This window comes from Siniperca chuatsi, linkage group LG3 (assembly GCF_020085105.1).
Source record: "Siniperca chuatsi isolate FFG_IHB_CAS linkage group LG3, ASM2008510v1, whole genome shotgun sequence".
In the NCBI taxonomy this organism is placed as follows: Eukaryota; Metazoa; Chordata; class Actinopteri; order Centrarchiformes; family Sinipercidae; genus Siniperca; species Siniperca chuatsi.
Window position 1 is genome coordinate 23,259,657 of NC_058044.1, and position 15,804 is coordinate 23,275,460.

Consider the following 15,804-nt stretch of genomic DNA (forward strand, 5'->3'; position numbering starts at 1 on the left):
TAACAGCTCTACAGACCCAACCAAATCACAGTAGGGTCTTTAAGGTGGAGCTCTGAACAATATTCTTTTAGAAAGGCCATAATTCCTAGTTATGTCCTTGCTTTGGTATATTTTTGGGTATCAATTCAAAGTATCTTCATACACATGTAGCCCTGTGTATTTAAGTGTATTGGACATCAAAAGTGACAATTATGGCGCCCTTGGAGATATAAGTCCTGCAGGCCAGGCTTCTCTATAGAACATGTATAGAAATAGATTATTTTATGTTTGGCCAGGAATGTGCCAAAATTGTTATCCCTTAAAATGTGTTTTCACTTTTCACATTGATGTGTCCTCATTTTGTCCTCACTGTGTGCTGTTTTGCTACCTACAAGAAAACTATTTTTGGGTAAATGTGCTTATTATAGATTATTAAATGACAATATACCAGGCAAATGGCAAACTTTTTTTATGTAGGACAATTTATACACAAAGAAAACACAATGTACACAGAAATACATTTAAACAAGATAAAGCACATATTGAAAGATGCCATCACATACTGTGGAAAAAAGACAATTAAATAATGTAATAACATAAAAGAGAGGCAAAAAAAATTAAAAATAGAAAAAATATGTAATTTAGTCTGGAAATAAAGTTGGGAAAAGTCACCGGACAGACAAATTATTTTTTATACAGCTAAAGAGAAAAAAATGCAAGCGGTCCAGTCTGTCGTCGCCAGTTAGACCAGTACGCATGCGCACAAACGGACAGATCTGCTATTCAAAGAGCAATAAACTCTATGGATAAATCCAATTATGTTAGCATAGCCGCGACCTCTCCGCCTCTCCGTCTGCTCAAATCTCATTGGCTAGGTCGCTGACGATGTGGGCGTGGCATGAATGCCGACGGGTTTCATTGGCTGTGGTACGACGTAGTGCCCGCCTACGGTGGAGTCGGCAGTTGCATATTACTCCGCTGATTGGAGGCGGCTCTGTCACTTATCTGGGATATTAAGGAAGGGGGTGCAAACTGCCAAGATGAAGCACTACGAGGTAAGTAGTGTCTGTGAAACTCTAAACCGTGAATGAGGCGTTTTATGGGACCAGAATTTAATTCATAAAAATCCATGCGGCATTTTGCAGTGATTTCTTTAAGAGTAAACTCCACCAGGACAGTCAAATTTAGAGCTTCAAACCTGAGCAGTGAGCATCGCATGTTGCTGCAACACCGCCTGTCATGGGCTGGTTGCTATGACCGGGGTTTCGTGGCCGGAAATGAACGGTTGTATAGTACCTGAAAGTCAAGCTGCACCCACAGTTATGACGAATTATACCTGCGTTGTGTATTTGTTAGGTCTTCGATATAAGTCCGTCTCTGTAAGCTAGACACAGGTCTCTCTGTGTAGCATAACGCTCGGCATCATCGCCATCTCTGGCTGGAATGACTCATGGCGCTTCTTATCCTGTTATTACCCAATAATGCAGGTGAACAGTCAAGTGCGCAATCTTAGCCCTGTCAAATTCAACATCAAATTCATGCACCAAGCTTGACTCTTCACATAGGCTTGTTTTACTTATTTATCATTCATGTGAAAAGTTTCTTCTCCTAATCATCGCACCATTGTACCCATGCAAGCTTCTCTAAATGTTAACAAATAGTTGCATGAGCACCAAAACCCATCAGACAGGATTTGAAGTAGTCTAACAGAAACTGACCCAACCAGTGGCTGCTCCGGTTCCCCTTCTTTCTGTTGACACATGTGGCTTTTGCAACCTAACAGTGGCGAAACAACATTTAAATCATGAAAAATCAGAATCAGAAAGACAGATTAATAACAACACAGTTATCAAAGTTGATTATTATTCTCATACATCTAAACACATTGAACAGGTAAATATGTGCCTTAAATGTAAAGGTTTATTTTTTTTATGACAGCTCTATATGTGCCATTTATCATTCACTGGTTACACTGGTGTCAGCGTTTATTTGCACTGCCCAATGTGTCAGTCACAGTCCACTGCTGCAACCCCTAATCGATCTGCTCACCTTTTCATGGCCATCTTCAGTTATCACCTTCTGAACTCAGTTACTCAGGCCATGGCTGCATTTGAATACCACTAGCCTAGTATGTATGAAGCCACTGTGTGATAACCAGGCCTATGATGTGCTCACATTGGAACTAGTGTACCCAGTATAACACTGAAACATATGACTTGTGATTCTGTGAAGGTCAACTACGGAAGAAACCACATATTGGCAGACGGTGTGTGCTGGGCTCTGCAGACAGACCAACATCACTGGCCACTATTTTTTCCACTATTACAACTATCAAAATTTGTGACCGTTACAAAATACTATGAAGTCGCAATTTTTGTTAGCAGTATCAAAACGTGGGATGTGACCGTGGTACAAAGGTTTGCATTTGCAATACATCTAGGTTAATCAGGTCACAGAATATGGTGTTACACCATTATGCAACTATGGGGGTGCCAAGTTTTTAGTGTATGTGGCCAACAAAACTGAATGATGAGCCAATAAATAGGCATTGTTACAGCATTAGCTTTAACAGGTATGTTAATTGAAGTCACAAATATGTGACCATTGCTTAGTGTGTACTATGACTGACACCATAACCAGTGCACATGTTAAAAGATAAGTGCTCACACTAGTGCAAACAGACGCTCGTTGAGTTCATTTTTTCCATGCATTTTTCAATGTTTTTATCAAATCAAGTTAAAATTTATGTTTATGGATTCAATCATAATGGTTTTTATTCTGTAATTTTTGTAAATTAGCACAACATATCAATCTAAAGTTAAGCGGAAATACTTTATCAAACTAAAAGTACTTGATTGTCAATTATTATTTTTTTTGATACAGTGGTCACAATATGTTGGAACATAAATCAAACTTTAAATGTTTTCCATTCCGGTCATTAGACCAGTTTATTCATAGTTTCACTGCATTTACAGCAGATAGCACCAGAGAGCAGCATCACTTCCACAATGATCTGTCTTGCTTACACACCGACTGCCCATCAGTATCTGGCATTGTGTACAAAAACAGCAAAGAAAATGGACCTCTTACCTTTGGAAAGGAGGCACAGGCAAAACCAGCATAAAACAGCCACAGTTGCCTTGTTGCTTTTAAAGTTTATTTCTCCCTGCTTCACCCTCACCCCAGAGTGCATTACTGGGACAGACTGTCACTGGCAGACAGGCTTTATATAGATGAGCTGGGGGAGGTACAGTGGCAGTGGGTACGCCTGGTGCAGAGAAGACTGACATGGGGTTATTTCCCCAAAGTCTCAACCGCACTGTCATGTGTCATGCTGATGCACTTATTGAAGTTTTAGAAACGCAATTTGCCTTGTGCAAATGAGATAAAAAATGGAATACATGTCATCCGAAACAAATGTCTCAGGCCACAAAACCTTGTTGCTTTTCTTTATGCGTCTTGACTAAATCCTTATCATTTTGTATGTTTTTATTCTTTTAACAATTTCATGTGACACAGCAAATCAAAGCAACGTGGTGAAAACACATAAATGGGCATTACTTACTGACTCTTAATCCTCTTAGACAGTCTCAGATAATAATTTGTGAGCGGCACTAGGTGTGTCTGCCAAAAGACATCCAAATTTGTGGCAAGTACACATGGTTCAAACCCCTGTCTAATTTAGATTTTTGGGGCGAAGTTGATGGAAGGGTGGGTGAACTTTTACATAACAGAAAATGTTTCATAGGTACCCATACTGTATATTCAGGCATTCACTTCCATCAATATAATACGTGTCCAGCCTAAACTTCCATGTTGCCACTTGTGACTATATGTCTTTCACTCATTATGGAAACTGTATCCCAACTGTTCGTGGAGGGGTGGCCCTCAAAGTCTTGAGTATTATCAACCCTTGGTGGCAGGAAAGGGCGATTCCCTGTGTGAGTGATTGAGAGATCTGGTTGTTCAGTTTGGTTTCAAGGTATAATAACATGCTGTAAAAGTCATGTGGGTTGTGTGTGCGTGAGACCCTAAACCCTAAAATTCAGCAAAGTGAGCCCATGACATCACCACATACGTAGATGGATGGGGGGTCTGTAGGGAGAGGGCTGGTTACGTACAGTTAACAGCAGACATTTATATTTAGCTGTGGAGACGAAGAGAGGGGGTCAAACTCGGAAAGAGGGTGCTGTTTGTCATAATACCCCTCCTCCATCTTCCCACTTAGCCAGGGATTGAGAGGTGTCAGGATTCATCAGGTGTTCCTTTTTTTGGGAGGGGTTATGTTTCAAAACCAAGTCACTGCAGCTCTACTGCTCTAGAAGTTTCCTTGAGATATGAGATATACACAGGTGATACTGTAGACAGTTTGCCAGGGGGATACTGGGCATTCCTGTGTATGCAACTGTGCACACACATGTCATATGTCCACACTCCAGGGGTCGACTGGCAGTTAAATAAAGCAGCGCACCAGAGGTGAAGGAATGAGAGAGGGGCAAAGAGGGAGGGAGGCAGGGAGAGTGAGAGAATCACATAGAAGAAGAAGAGGGAGGGGCAGAGGAGAGAGATTTATTTCCACAGCTGAGGGCTGCCCCTCCCCTGTATGGTTTGGCGTGGATCTTGGCTAGACAGTTGAGAAGATTGACGAGTGAACTGAGGGGAAGAGTGAGGAGAAGAAGGGAATAAACTTAGTGCAGGAGGAGGACTGTGGACATGGATACCCTAGCACTAGAGGCCACCAGCAGTAAAAAGCCTGCTAACGGGGCGGCGGTGGCGACGGCTGCTGCCCCGCTGCCGGTTCAACCCCCGGTCAAACGCAAACCTGCTAAAAAAGCTAAAAAGGCTGTTGTTTTCTTTGAGGTGGAGATACTGGATGCCAAGACCAAGGACAAGCTCTGCTTCCTGGACAAGGTGAGAACTTGTTTCCTTTCTTCATGTATTTATAACAGTTTGATTTAAGTATTCTTTTCTGACTTCAGCTTTGCAAAAAGTCTTTTTACATACTGTATGTGCACATTTAATTGTCCTTGTGTCTGTATGTTTACTAAATGCAACAGGTGTAGTTTGTGTGGTCCTATGTTACAGTAAAACGTCTTCTGTGTGCATGTGAGTCAGGCGTTTCTTAGAACAATCAAGCTGCTGTAGCTGTAGTCCTCGCTGTCAGTGGGTGGGTGTGTAACTGGTGGTGCACACTAGAGCTCCTTTCAGACATGCGACACAACACTGCTGGGCTCAGTTGTCAGGGTAAGGAAGGGGCTTTTGGCACGCACACACACAGGAGGTAGACAAAATCTCATAAACAAATGTACAACTGAGCAAACCAATACGACAGCACTCCAACATTTGTGAAGTTCATAAAGTTAACTTTTTATTGTGACTCTGTTGGAGAACTGCTGAGCTGACTCTGTGGTCAGTGTATGGATAGACATAATACCAGGTACAGTTCACGTTACATTGTAAGGCATTAAAACAACACCACAACCTATGGCCTCAGAACTGCAGGTGTGTGGATGAGCAGTGTCCACACCTTGAACGTCTCATGCTGTGATAAGTATTCATGATATTATATTATTTGTGATATTCATTTTAAGCTCTGCAGGATATATTGTATACAATTTAAAGTCATGCATACAGTATATTGCACTTTTAACTTTCGAGACTTCAGAAAATCTACCCAAGAATCCTCACCTCTCTATGATGAGAAGGCTGAAGGTACATCACTTTATTTTATCTTATTTTGGTGCCTGTTTCTTTATGGCCTTCAGAAGTTGGTTTACTGTAGACCTGCTCGCTGCTGTGTTTCAGGTGGTTGATCTAGGTGCAGTGAAGAGTAGGTATGAGTCCCAGGATGTCCCCCTCCCTGCATTGTTAGCCAGTAGCCAGCTACTACAATCCTAGAAATCTAATAAGGTTTATGCTTTTGAAATGTGGTGAAGCACACTCAGTGATGTGTTTATATATGGAGAAAATCCTCTGTACTGTGATAGTCACTTTTAGAGGAAATATTACTGAAAATTTGGCAGCCTTTTCTGTGACCAGTAGCTTGTTTGCATTTGCTTGATGTTATTTTGTATGGGTTATAGCAGTGATTATAAAAACAATGTGTTCCTTTGCGGCATTAAGAGGTTTGATTAAAAAAATTCCACTGGCAGCAAAGCTAGAAAACAGCTCTCACTTGGATAACACTGTTTATATGTTAAGGTACACATTTGTGTCAAAAGGGAAACAATTACTACTATGAAATTAAAAAAAAATATATAAATAAATAAATATAAATAGATAGATAGAGAGAGAGAGAGAGAGATCTATCTATCTATCTATCTATCTATCTATCTATCTATATATATATATATATATATATATATAGATAGATAGATAGATAGATAGATAGATAGATAGATAGATAGATAGATAGATATGTTGGGGATCTTTGGGTCAGAATGCTTTTAATGGAGATCCTCCTCACACCATGAGCAGATTTGAGGTATTTGTAGCAAAGAATCAACCACAGTTGGGGTGCAGGACAAAAGCAGCACACAGGAAAAATGTATTTTGCACACGATATATTGTAAGATCCCAAAAGTTTCATCCAGCAACATTTTGACCCAGCAAGCTCTGCTTCTTTTACAGATGTAATACAACAACAAGCTTTGCAGTACAGTCAGATTTGGCCAGTGTGATATTGACTGATGGACTTAAGTTGTTTAAGCCTATTGTTTTAACAGGTAAATTTGCAGTAATATGTACTTGGCCTCTACTTTGTTATTGTTGTGTTAGCCAGGCCTGTAAGTCAGTGCTGTTGCATTAGGAGGGTTTAGTGTGTTGTTGGTGTAAGGCCTGTTGGTGTATAGAGATGCATTAGCCAAGTTTACAGTGGTGTTAGTCCGTCAGACGGGGCAGACTCATCTTATTAAAGTCCGCTCCTCAAGACCACGAAGTATAAAGTGCTATGCTTGTTAGATTATACCCTGTTGTCGGCTTAGCAGAGTTTCCATGGTGATAGCGTGCACAATCTTAACACCTTTGGAGAGTATGCACAGATAGGACAGATATAGATCTGGATCTGGACAGAGGGCCCTTTGGGTGACTGTTTCCTAAAGTAGGGTAACAGAGCTAAAGTGACAGTATTGAGATCACTGAGTCTGTCCTATAAACCCAGACATGATACAGGACTTGAGTTTTATTTCTAACTCCGTCTGGGTGAAGCTTCTAGAAAGAACTGGGGGGAGTCACAGAGAGGTGGTTTCTCAGTGATGTCATCCTGCTGAAAATGGCCTGTGGTCCTCAGGAGGACATGAACAGAAGCCAAGTCAGTTACAGCATCAGACCTCACAAGATCTGTGAGGAACCAACATTTCAATAGGAAAAAGATCTAAATCTGTTCATTACAGTATCTCTTTAATCTGTTAGAGCTGCTGTTGTGAGCGCTGAAAGTGCTAGTTCTTTAAGTTCCAGGCTCCCTAAAAAGAGTTTTAGGCATTTTCTACTAAACACAAGTGCTAAGATCTAGCATTACACTGTTTATACTGAACAGTGCTGGCCTGGGTAGTTAATTATATGTCTGGGCATTAGATTGTTAGTACAGCAGCAACATCCCACAACAGCGAGCTTTGTCCTTGTGGCTCACATTCCTGTGGGGTTCAACAGTTTAATGGCTTGAGAGTAATTTGCAATTGCATGTTTGAGACATGAACATTTATGTGCTATATTATTTTGTTCAGTGCTACATGTAGGCTGAGTAGATAGAAAAATAAATACAATTTCATAATTTCTTGCATTAGTCTCCTCCTATGTCAAACCTTTGCTCTGACAGTGTGATTGCATATACATATACATTTCACAAAAGCATCTTAGCTCTCCTAGTCCAGGCCAGCGGGGAAGTATAGGCTTACTGCTAAAATGTTTTGAGAAACCTGTCACTGAAGTCATAAATGCCAAAGGCTTGAGAGAAATTTGATGCTGAAGTCTGAGATGTTAAGATGATGTATAGTATTACAGAGTTTGTTTTCACACTATTTTCTGATGCATTATTATATCTGTTTCCATTCATTTCAATTGAAACTTGTATAACACCACATAAAATGTTGGTTAAAGGCATTTACAAATCATCAAACATCAATGGTTTTGAAACTGGTCAGTCAGTCTTTATTTATGGAGCACATTTCATATGGATTAGGAAGTCCAACATGCTTTACAAGTTAATACCAACATAAGTGGTGAAAGCGCATAATACTAAAAGAAATTTTAAACAGTGAAAGCATCAACAGGCAGTACTAGGCAGACTCGGCAGTAATATAAAGTATACTACTACCTAATGTGTGAATGGGCTAAAACAAGCAAAAACAGTGGTATTTTATTTTATATCAGTAATGTCAGGATGAAGGGATCATAGTTTTGATAACTCCTTGTTAAACTATATTTTTTCTGGCAGAGGGCGTCAGTAACTGGACCTGATTAGGGATGCACCGATTCAACTTTTTCTCTCCAATACCAATTCTAATACCTCAACGTGGGGTATGTGCCAATACCGAGTACTGATCCGATACCAGTGTTTTTTTCCCCCAAATTAAAAATCTGTATACCTTACTGTGTGGAGCTTATTGGAATATATATATATATATATATATATATATATATATATATATATATATATATATATATATATATATATATATATATATATATATATATATATATATATATATATATATATATATATATATAATGATTATTTTTAAGAACTTAAGGCCAGAAATTGCTATGGCACTAAAAACTGAGCCACTGGCCCGCTGTGACTTAATGAATTTAACTGATAGGGTTAACTGACACTGAATTTCATAATGACAGTGACAAAGAAACTGTATTTAATGTGAATCAATCACATCATAGCCGATAGCAGATGTTCTTAATAAGGTCAGTACCCTGATACCGATCCGGCATATTTGATCTCTGCATCCGTAGACCTAATCACAGTCACTGAACGAGTCACTGAGCTGAATCCTTGAGGAGGTAAACTAAAAGCCATTTCATCTAACAATGGTGTTTTTCTAGAAGGCTGCAACAAATCATTTTCTGACTCAATAATTGTGAGTATTTTGTGAAAATGCATATTCAAATGGTCAAATGATATTCCAAATAAATCATGTCACAATCAACATAAGAACACGTTGCTGCCTATAGGCTAACAGAGCTCACCACTCTCAGTAGTCAGGCCAGATCTCAGGGCTCAGATATACAATATTTAAAAAAACATCAATATTGTGGTTTTGTTAGCCCACAAGAGAGGGGTCTCAGGCAGGTACGTAGTGTGTAAGCTGCCTCAACTCAAGCGTATAAAGCAATTTGATCAGATAATGGGAATGTTGTGATGAGTTTAAATGACCTGACTCAGTCCAGGGGGTTTCACTGCTCCATTCTCCATTATCCCACCTGTAACAACTGTGTGTGTCCAAACTTGCCTCTGTGTGCTCTTCATGTTTCTGTTTTGTTGTCATTGTGTTTATATTTGGGGTAGTTGGGCCATTGCTGGCAGCCTGGCACAAGGTCGTGTACTTTGGCTGTGGTTATGTATGTATGTATGTGTGTGTGTGTGTGTGTGTGTGTGTGTGTGTGCACCTAGGCTCTTTGAAACCCTAATACCAGCTATTAAATAGCCCACATCAACGGGGTGTGTGGGCACAGGCAGAGCTAAATTTACCAGTAATCGCCAGCATGAATGGAAAACAGGGTTATTATCTGTTCCTATGTGTGTACATGTCCCTCCATTTATTTATTGTGGTGTTATTTGTAGGTCGAGCCAAATGCCACTATTGGAGAGATCAAGTCTATGTTCCACAAGAGCCGTGAGTTCCATCTTTCTGCAGGCGACGAAAGCCTCATAAATCTGACTTAAGATCAAGCAAATCTTCAAGCTGCACACAGAAATACTCACTCACTTTATGTCCTGTATTAAGATGTCTGTGAAGTATTTATCTGTCTGTTTCAGATCCTCAGTGGTACCCAGCCAGACAGTCCATTCGCCTCGACCCCAGTAAGTCAGCCATAGTGTGATCAGTACACTTAAAGTGAATGTAGAACTACTTCTCTCTACAATCAACTCATAATGTACTCATTAAGTAAACGCTGTGTGTGTGTGTGTGTGTGTGTGTGTGTGTGTGTGTTTCAGAGGGGAAGTCTCTGAAGGATGAGGATGTCCTGCAACATCTCCCTGTGGGAACCACGGCAACCTTCTACTTCAGAGACCTGGGAGCCCAGATCAGCTGGGTCACGGTGAGTACAACACAGAGCTGCCCAAAGACGGGAACACATTGTGCTGGCACACTCGGGTCTGACAAGCCTGACAAGCCCACATACATCAGACTGCGAGGGGGATCAAGCTGAGCTATATTGAGATTTCCAGCTGGGTAAAAAGGGTGTGTGTTTGGGGGGGGCAGAAGTTTCCTCGTGATGCTGAGGTTAATTTGCTGCGATGAAGTTAAAGTTGTATTGGCTCTGCTAATAACTGGAGGAGAAATAGAACAAGCAGTGGGAAGTTAATATTTTTATCTTTCTAACACATCAACAAACCAATATATCAGTAAAATGACAATATGGCTACAGGGGCTAAAATGAATACAAGTATGTCAGTGTTTGTCTGATTTATCCTGTCCTACTTTCTTTTTTTCAGGTCTTTCTGACAGAGTATACCGGTCCTCTGGTCATCTATCTGATGTTCTACTTCAGGGTTCCCTTCATCTACGCACCCAAATATGACTTTACCACCAGTAAACACTGGGTCGTACAGTGAGTGTCTCCAACACACCTTCACAAATGTTATATTGTTAGGTAGAGCCTTCTTGTCCCCTAGTGGTTTGGTCACAGCAGGCAAGCATGTCCTCCTTTAAGTTTAAGTAACATGTCTAGACTTATAAGGAATAGTTTGATATTATGTGAAATACACTCATTTGCTTTCTTGCTGAGAGCTAGATGAGAAGACTGATACCACTCTCATGTCTGTAGGTAGAATATGAAGCTTCAGCCAGCCACATAACAAACAAGGCTCCTGGACTGGGTGGCTTCCCTGCTGAGTTCTTTAAGCACTTCTGGTTATATCCCTGCTGTTCAAGCCGAATTAACTCTCACCTCCTAACTCCTCCCTAGCACGAACACAGCCATTATCATCTTATTGTTAAACCCAGTGGAGACCCCACTGACCAATCTAGTTACTGCCCCCTGTCACTAATCAACAGGCATTAAAATATTAGCAAGGCTCTAGCAGCTAGGATTGAAACGGTTACTCATAGATAGATAGATAGATAGATAGATAGATAGATAGATAGATAGATCTCATGATTGTAATTTCAAAGCAATAAAGGCAAATATAACTCTTAGTAAACAGCACAGCCCCAAACTTCTCAGTGGTTCCACATCTCCACCCACTAATGAGCTCCATCATAATGTGAAACGCTGCTGGCAAGTGGACACTCTCCCCTTTATCAGTGATAAATCTGTTGTCCACTCAAAGCAGGATCAACAGGCCATTGTCCTGCAGTAGAGGTTGATGGAATTCAGCGCTATGCTACACTGCTGTCACGACGCACACCCTCAATCCCTCTCAAGATGCCGAAGGAGGTTATGCCGCCCAGCTTGAGGAACATCAAGCGCAAACAGAGGAAGCAGCTCAGTCCAAAAACTAGATACTCTGATATTATCACTTGATGTGGAAAAAACATTTGATAGTCCTATTCGCAGTGCTTCAGAAATTTGGATTCAGAGCCATATATTAAATGGGTTAAAGCGCTATACACATCATCTATGGCCATCATCACTTCCAATGGTCTTCCAATCACCTTACACAAGGGGAGTAGGCAAGGATTTGTTCATAAAATGCTCTAGAAAGGTTTGTCTTTAGCTTGAAACAAGAAAGAATGAGTCAAGTTGCTGCACTAGAATTAAGAAAAATTAAACTTTGTTTTAGAAAATACTTGAAACGAGGGGATTTGCATTGTAAGTAAGTAGGAATAGTTTCTTTAAAAAAAAAAAGAAAATAAGACTTTAAGGACTCAATTACAGACTAAAATGACTTGATAAGAGGGCGTTTCTGTTGAAAAATGGTGCATATGTTTTTTATGAAAATCCTTAATCTGCAAAGTAAGTATAGCTGCCAAATAAATTTAGAGTTAAAGTACAACAATTACCTCTGAAATGTGAGTAGAAGTATAAAGTGGCATAAAATAGAGCCAGGCTTACTGTTTCCAGTCTTTAATGGTCCAGTGCGTAACATTTAGTATGGGCTATTGGCAGAAATTGAATATAATATTTATTTATGTTTTCATTATTGTATAATCACCTGAAAATAAGAATAGTTGTGGTTTTGTTACCTTTAGAATAAGCCGTTTTTATCTACAGAGGGAGTGGGTCCCCTTCCACGGAGTTCGCCATGTTGCACCGCCATGTTTCTACAGTAGCCCAGAACAAACAAACCAAACACTGGCTCTAGATAGGGCCACGGGTTTCACGGCCACCGTGGTTTCTCCTACACGCTTGGAAGGGGAGGGTGAGGCGAACGGTATTCAGATGGTTGCCAAGTGCAATTTCACCACTAGATGCCACTAAATCCTACACACTGGACCTTTAAGCTAAACTAAGCTAATCGGCTGCTGGCTCTAGCTTCATGTTCACCGTACAGACACAAGAGTGGTATCACTCTACTTATCTAACTCTTTTTGGACAAAATGATAAAACTATCAGTGCTTAGTTCTCATTGGAAGGATGCCATGTACCTGCATCCTCTTTTTAATAACTATAGTAGAGCTAACACAAGTGTCTGTGCTTTTTCCAGCCTCGCCTGTATGTGTCACTCTTTCCACTACGTTAAGAGGCTGCTGGAGACGCTGTTTGTCCACCGCTTCTCTCATGGAACAATGCCGTTACGCAACATCTTTAAGGTGAGATACATTCCCCAACTCAAGCTCTGTCATATCTTGCTTTACATTAATGTGCTATAGTGTATCTCTACCACCACGAGGAAGTCTCAGTGACAACGTTCCTGTCACATTCTCCGTTTCAGAACTGTACCTACTACTGGGGCTTTGCAGCATGGATGGCCTATTACATCAACCACCCGCTGTACACGCCACCCAGTGAGTATGCATGCACCTGCACGTCCATACATCAACACTCACATATATCAATGTGTCACTGTAACTCCTTTTCATCATTACTCATGTTAACCCTGTCTTGTTGCAGTCTACGGGGAGCAACAAATCAGACTGGCCCTCATCATATTCTTGGTAAGAATCTTTCTATCCTCGACACTGTTCTGTAATTTATCGTGCATTTAATTTGATTGGACAGATAATTATAAACAAACATGTAATTTACATCTTTTAAATTGTATTTTTGTCCATTAGTTTTTATCTCTTTGTCATCCTCGGAAGTGTACAACAAGTTTTAAAAAAAAAAATAATAATTCCAGAGACAGACCAGACTTAAAATCAGTATTAAAAAACTTGTGTGACTGTTTTCTATCTTAGTTCTGTCAGATTGGCAACTTTTCCATCCACATTGCTCTTCGGAACCTCCGTCCACCAGGTACACACCTGTAACACCTGTGCATCTGACTGTCACTTTCACACACACAACTGTACAGTTTTGGCCAGAGTGAAATTTAAGCACATTATCAGGAATGCCTTCATTCTCCTTTTTATTTGTCGTGTTATTGTCAAAAATAGGGCTGCAGTGTGATAAAAGTCCTGATTTCTGCATAGTATGTGACATCACTTTTTCCCAGCTAAGCCCCACCCACGTCAAACCAGTGAGATCAACAGACAGAAATCTCTCATGTGAAATAACTGTTCGTACTTTGGCAGCAAATTGTGTTCATATAGGACCCCCTTGCTCATAGTATGAAGATAATTGAAAAAATTGGTTTTCATGGCATTTAAAGTCAATTTAGAATATCATCATTCAGTATGTCTACTTTTAATAATGTTAACATAGGAATGAGTAGATGGACTTAAAAAACACATTTTCTTTGACATTCACTTTTTTTTGTTACCTTCATCCAGGCTCTAAGACCAGGAAGATTCCCTATCCAACCAAAAACCCCTTCACCTGGATCTTCCTGCTGGTCTCCTGTCCCAACTACACCTATGAGGTAACATGATTTATTCATCAAGTGATGGCTGATGAGAGTTTTCTCTGCATAGATTGTTTAAAAATAGAGTGGGAAATCGTCAAATTTAGCTTAAAAAGAATACATAACATTTATTGCACAGCTGGAGGTTTTAACCTCATGTGGAACCCAGCTGATTGTATCGCCCCATGTCAAGCCATTTGTATTATATCATTGTACCACACCATTTTTTCCCTTGAAAAAACAGTTTTGTTAGTTAAACTTGCGGCTGCTGCCCTCTTGTGATATTAGTCTGTGTGTAACATCCCTCCTCTTCCTCTCGCAGCTGGGCTCCTGGCTTGGCTTCACAATGATGACCCAGTGCCTGCCGGTGGCCTTCTTCACCTTGGTGGGTTTCATCCAGATGACAGTGTGGGCCAAGGGGAAGCACCGCAGCTACCTGAAGGAGTTCCGCGACTACCCTCCTCTCCGCTCACCCATCCTGCCCTTCGTCCTGTAGTGGACTACTCGACCTCTCCCTCACCCATTCAGCTCTCCCTGTTTGTAGCCGTCAAGTACACCCCCACGTCTCCAACCCCAACCCTAACTGAGAGGGTGCCCACTGCCCTCCCTTTTTCCATCCTCCATAATCTACACTGGAATTAGTAGACTGACTGAAAGAATCTAGCCCCACCCCCCCAAACCACATTTTCTCTTTCCCTTCCTGTCTGCAATCCATCATGTTGAGTGAAAACGTAAAACACTACACTTGCTCTATTTTTTTTTTTTTTAATTACCCACATACAAACCCATTCTGATTGGTTAATTGACTTGTGTGTGTTTGAGTTCCCAGAGCAGTCTTCACTAGCCTTCACTTCAAACTAGCCAGTGTATACTGAATGACGTACTGTACATAAATACTGTAAGATGTGTAACCACTCTTATGTCATCTGTTGTTTTGGGCCCGAATCTGCATCTGGTGATATTCAGTAAAACTTAAAACTGCTCAGTTTTTATATCTATTCATCTAAATTTGAAACCATGACAGCTTTTAATTTTGTTGATATCTGAAGTAATTTATTAAAAAAAGGTAAACCCAAATGCTGTTGCCTTGCTCTTATTACAGGTGTGACTCTCTTTGTGCCAAAGACTGGGAATATTGGAGCTTTGTACAAGGATGTATTGTGCCAACAAGTTGAAGTGAATGGGACTTGTGATTATTTAAATTTCTCATTAATGTAGTGTCACCATTAGGCAAAACAGTCACATTTTACAGGCTGTAAGGGTTGAAATGTGCATGCGCCGTCTAAATTTGGCTGCAACAGTACAATATGTTCAAAATGTGTGGCATTTCATGTCGGATACCTGCAAGAATTTGGCAAATACAAGATAACTGTAGAAAACCAAAAATGATCAACTTTTTTTATTGCAGTATTGATCAACCCAATACTGTATATGTAAAAGGGAAAAAATGGTTACGATGGATGAAATTTGTAGTAGGAGCGAGGGGAAGAAAACCTTCATCCAAACATTCAAAATGGTGGATAAATTATTTTTGGGGAAATAGTTGTAGTCTATATAGGTCGAGTTGTCCTTAACGAGGGAATGGTGATTTTAGCATAAAGTGCTTTTGTAAATGGCCACATGGTGGCGCTAAATTAACAAATTAATCACTTGGTTCTTGGACTCCTTGGCACAGATAATGAATTTAAAATCTCAGTCAACCAAAG

The 15,804-nt window shown here is 40.3% G+C and overlaps 1 protein-coding gene across 2 annotated transcripts; it reads left to right on the forward strand.

Moving 5' to 3' along the window:
* Nucleotides 1-928: 928 nt before the first annotated feature.
* tecrb (trans-2,3-enoyl-CoA reductase b) lies at nucleotides 929-15,175 on the forward strand. 2 transcript variants are annotated; one of them, XM_044190114.1, is made up of 12 exons: nucleotides 929-1,034; nucleotides 4,840-4,890; nucleotides 9,770-9,821; nucleotides 9,965-10,009; nucleotides 10,145-10,248; nucleotides 10,646-10,761; nucleotides 12,800-12,905; nucleotides 13,028-13,100; nucleotides 13,207-13,250; nucleotides 13,494-13,551; nucleotides 14,028-14,116; nucleotides 14,421-15,175. In XM_044190114.1, exons 1-12 carry the CDS (start codon nucleotides 1,020-1,022, stop codon nucleotides 14,592-14,594), a joined length of 927 nt encoding a protein of 308 aa, XP_044046049.1. In that variant the 5' UTR covers nucleotides 929-1,019; the 3' UTR covers nucleotides 14,595-15,175. The 2 variants fall into 2 exon arrangements, with proteins under 2 accessions (XP_044046049.1, XP_044046048.1); XM_044190113.1 differs by lacking the exon at nucleotides 929-1,034 and having other exon boundaries at nucleotides 3,391-4,890.
* The last annotated feature ends 629 nt before the right edge of the window (nucleotides 15,176-15,804 follow it).

Excerpts from the sequence above, each read along its gene's own strand:
- tecrb (XM_044190113.1), top strand. The coding sequence starts at position 4,693 with ATGGATACCCTAGCACTAGAGGCCACCAGCAGTAAAAAGCCTGCTAAC. Across the intron at positions 4,891-9,769 it reads AGCTCTGCTTCCTGGACAAG|GTCGAGCCAAATGCCACTAT; the intron begins GTGAGAACTTGT and ends TGTTATTTGTAG. Across the intron at positions 9,822-9,964 it reads GTCTATGTTCCACAAGAGCC|ATCCTCAGTGGTACCCAGCC; the intron begins GTGAGTTCCATC and ends TGTCTGTTTCAG.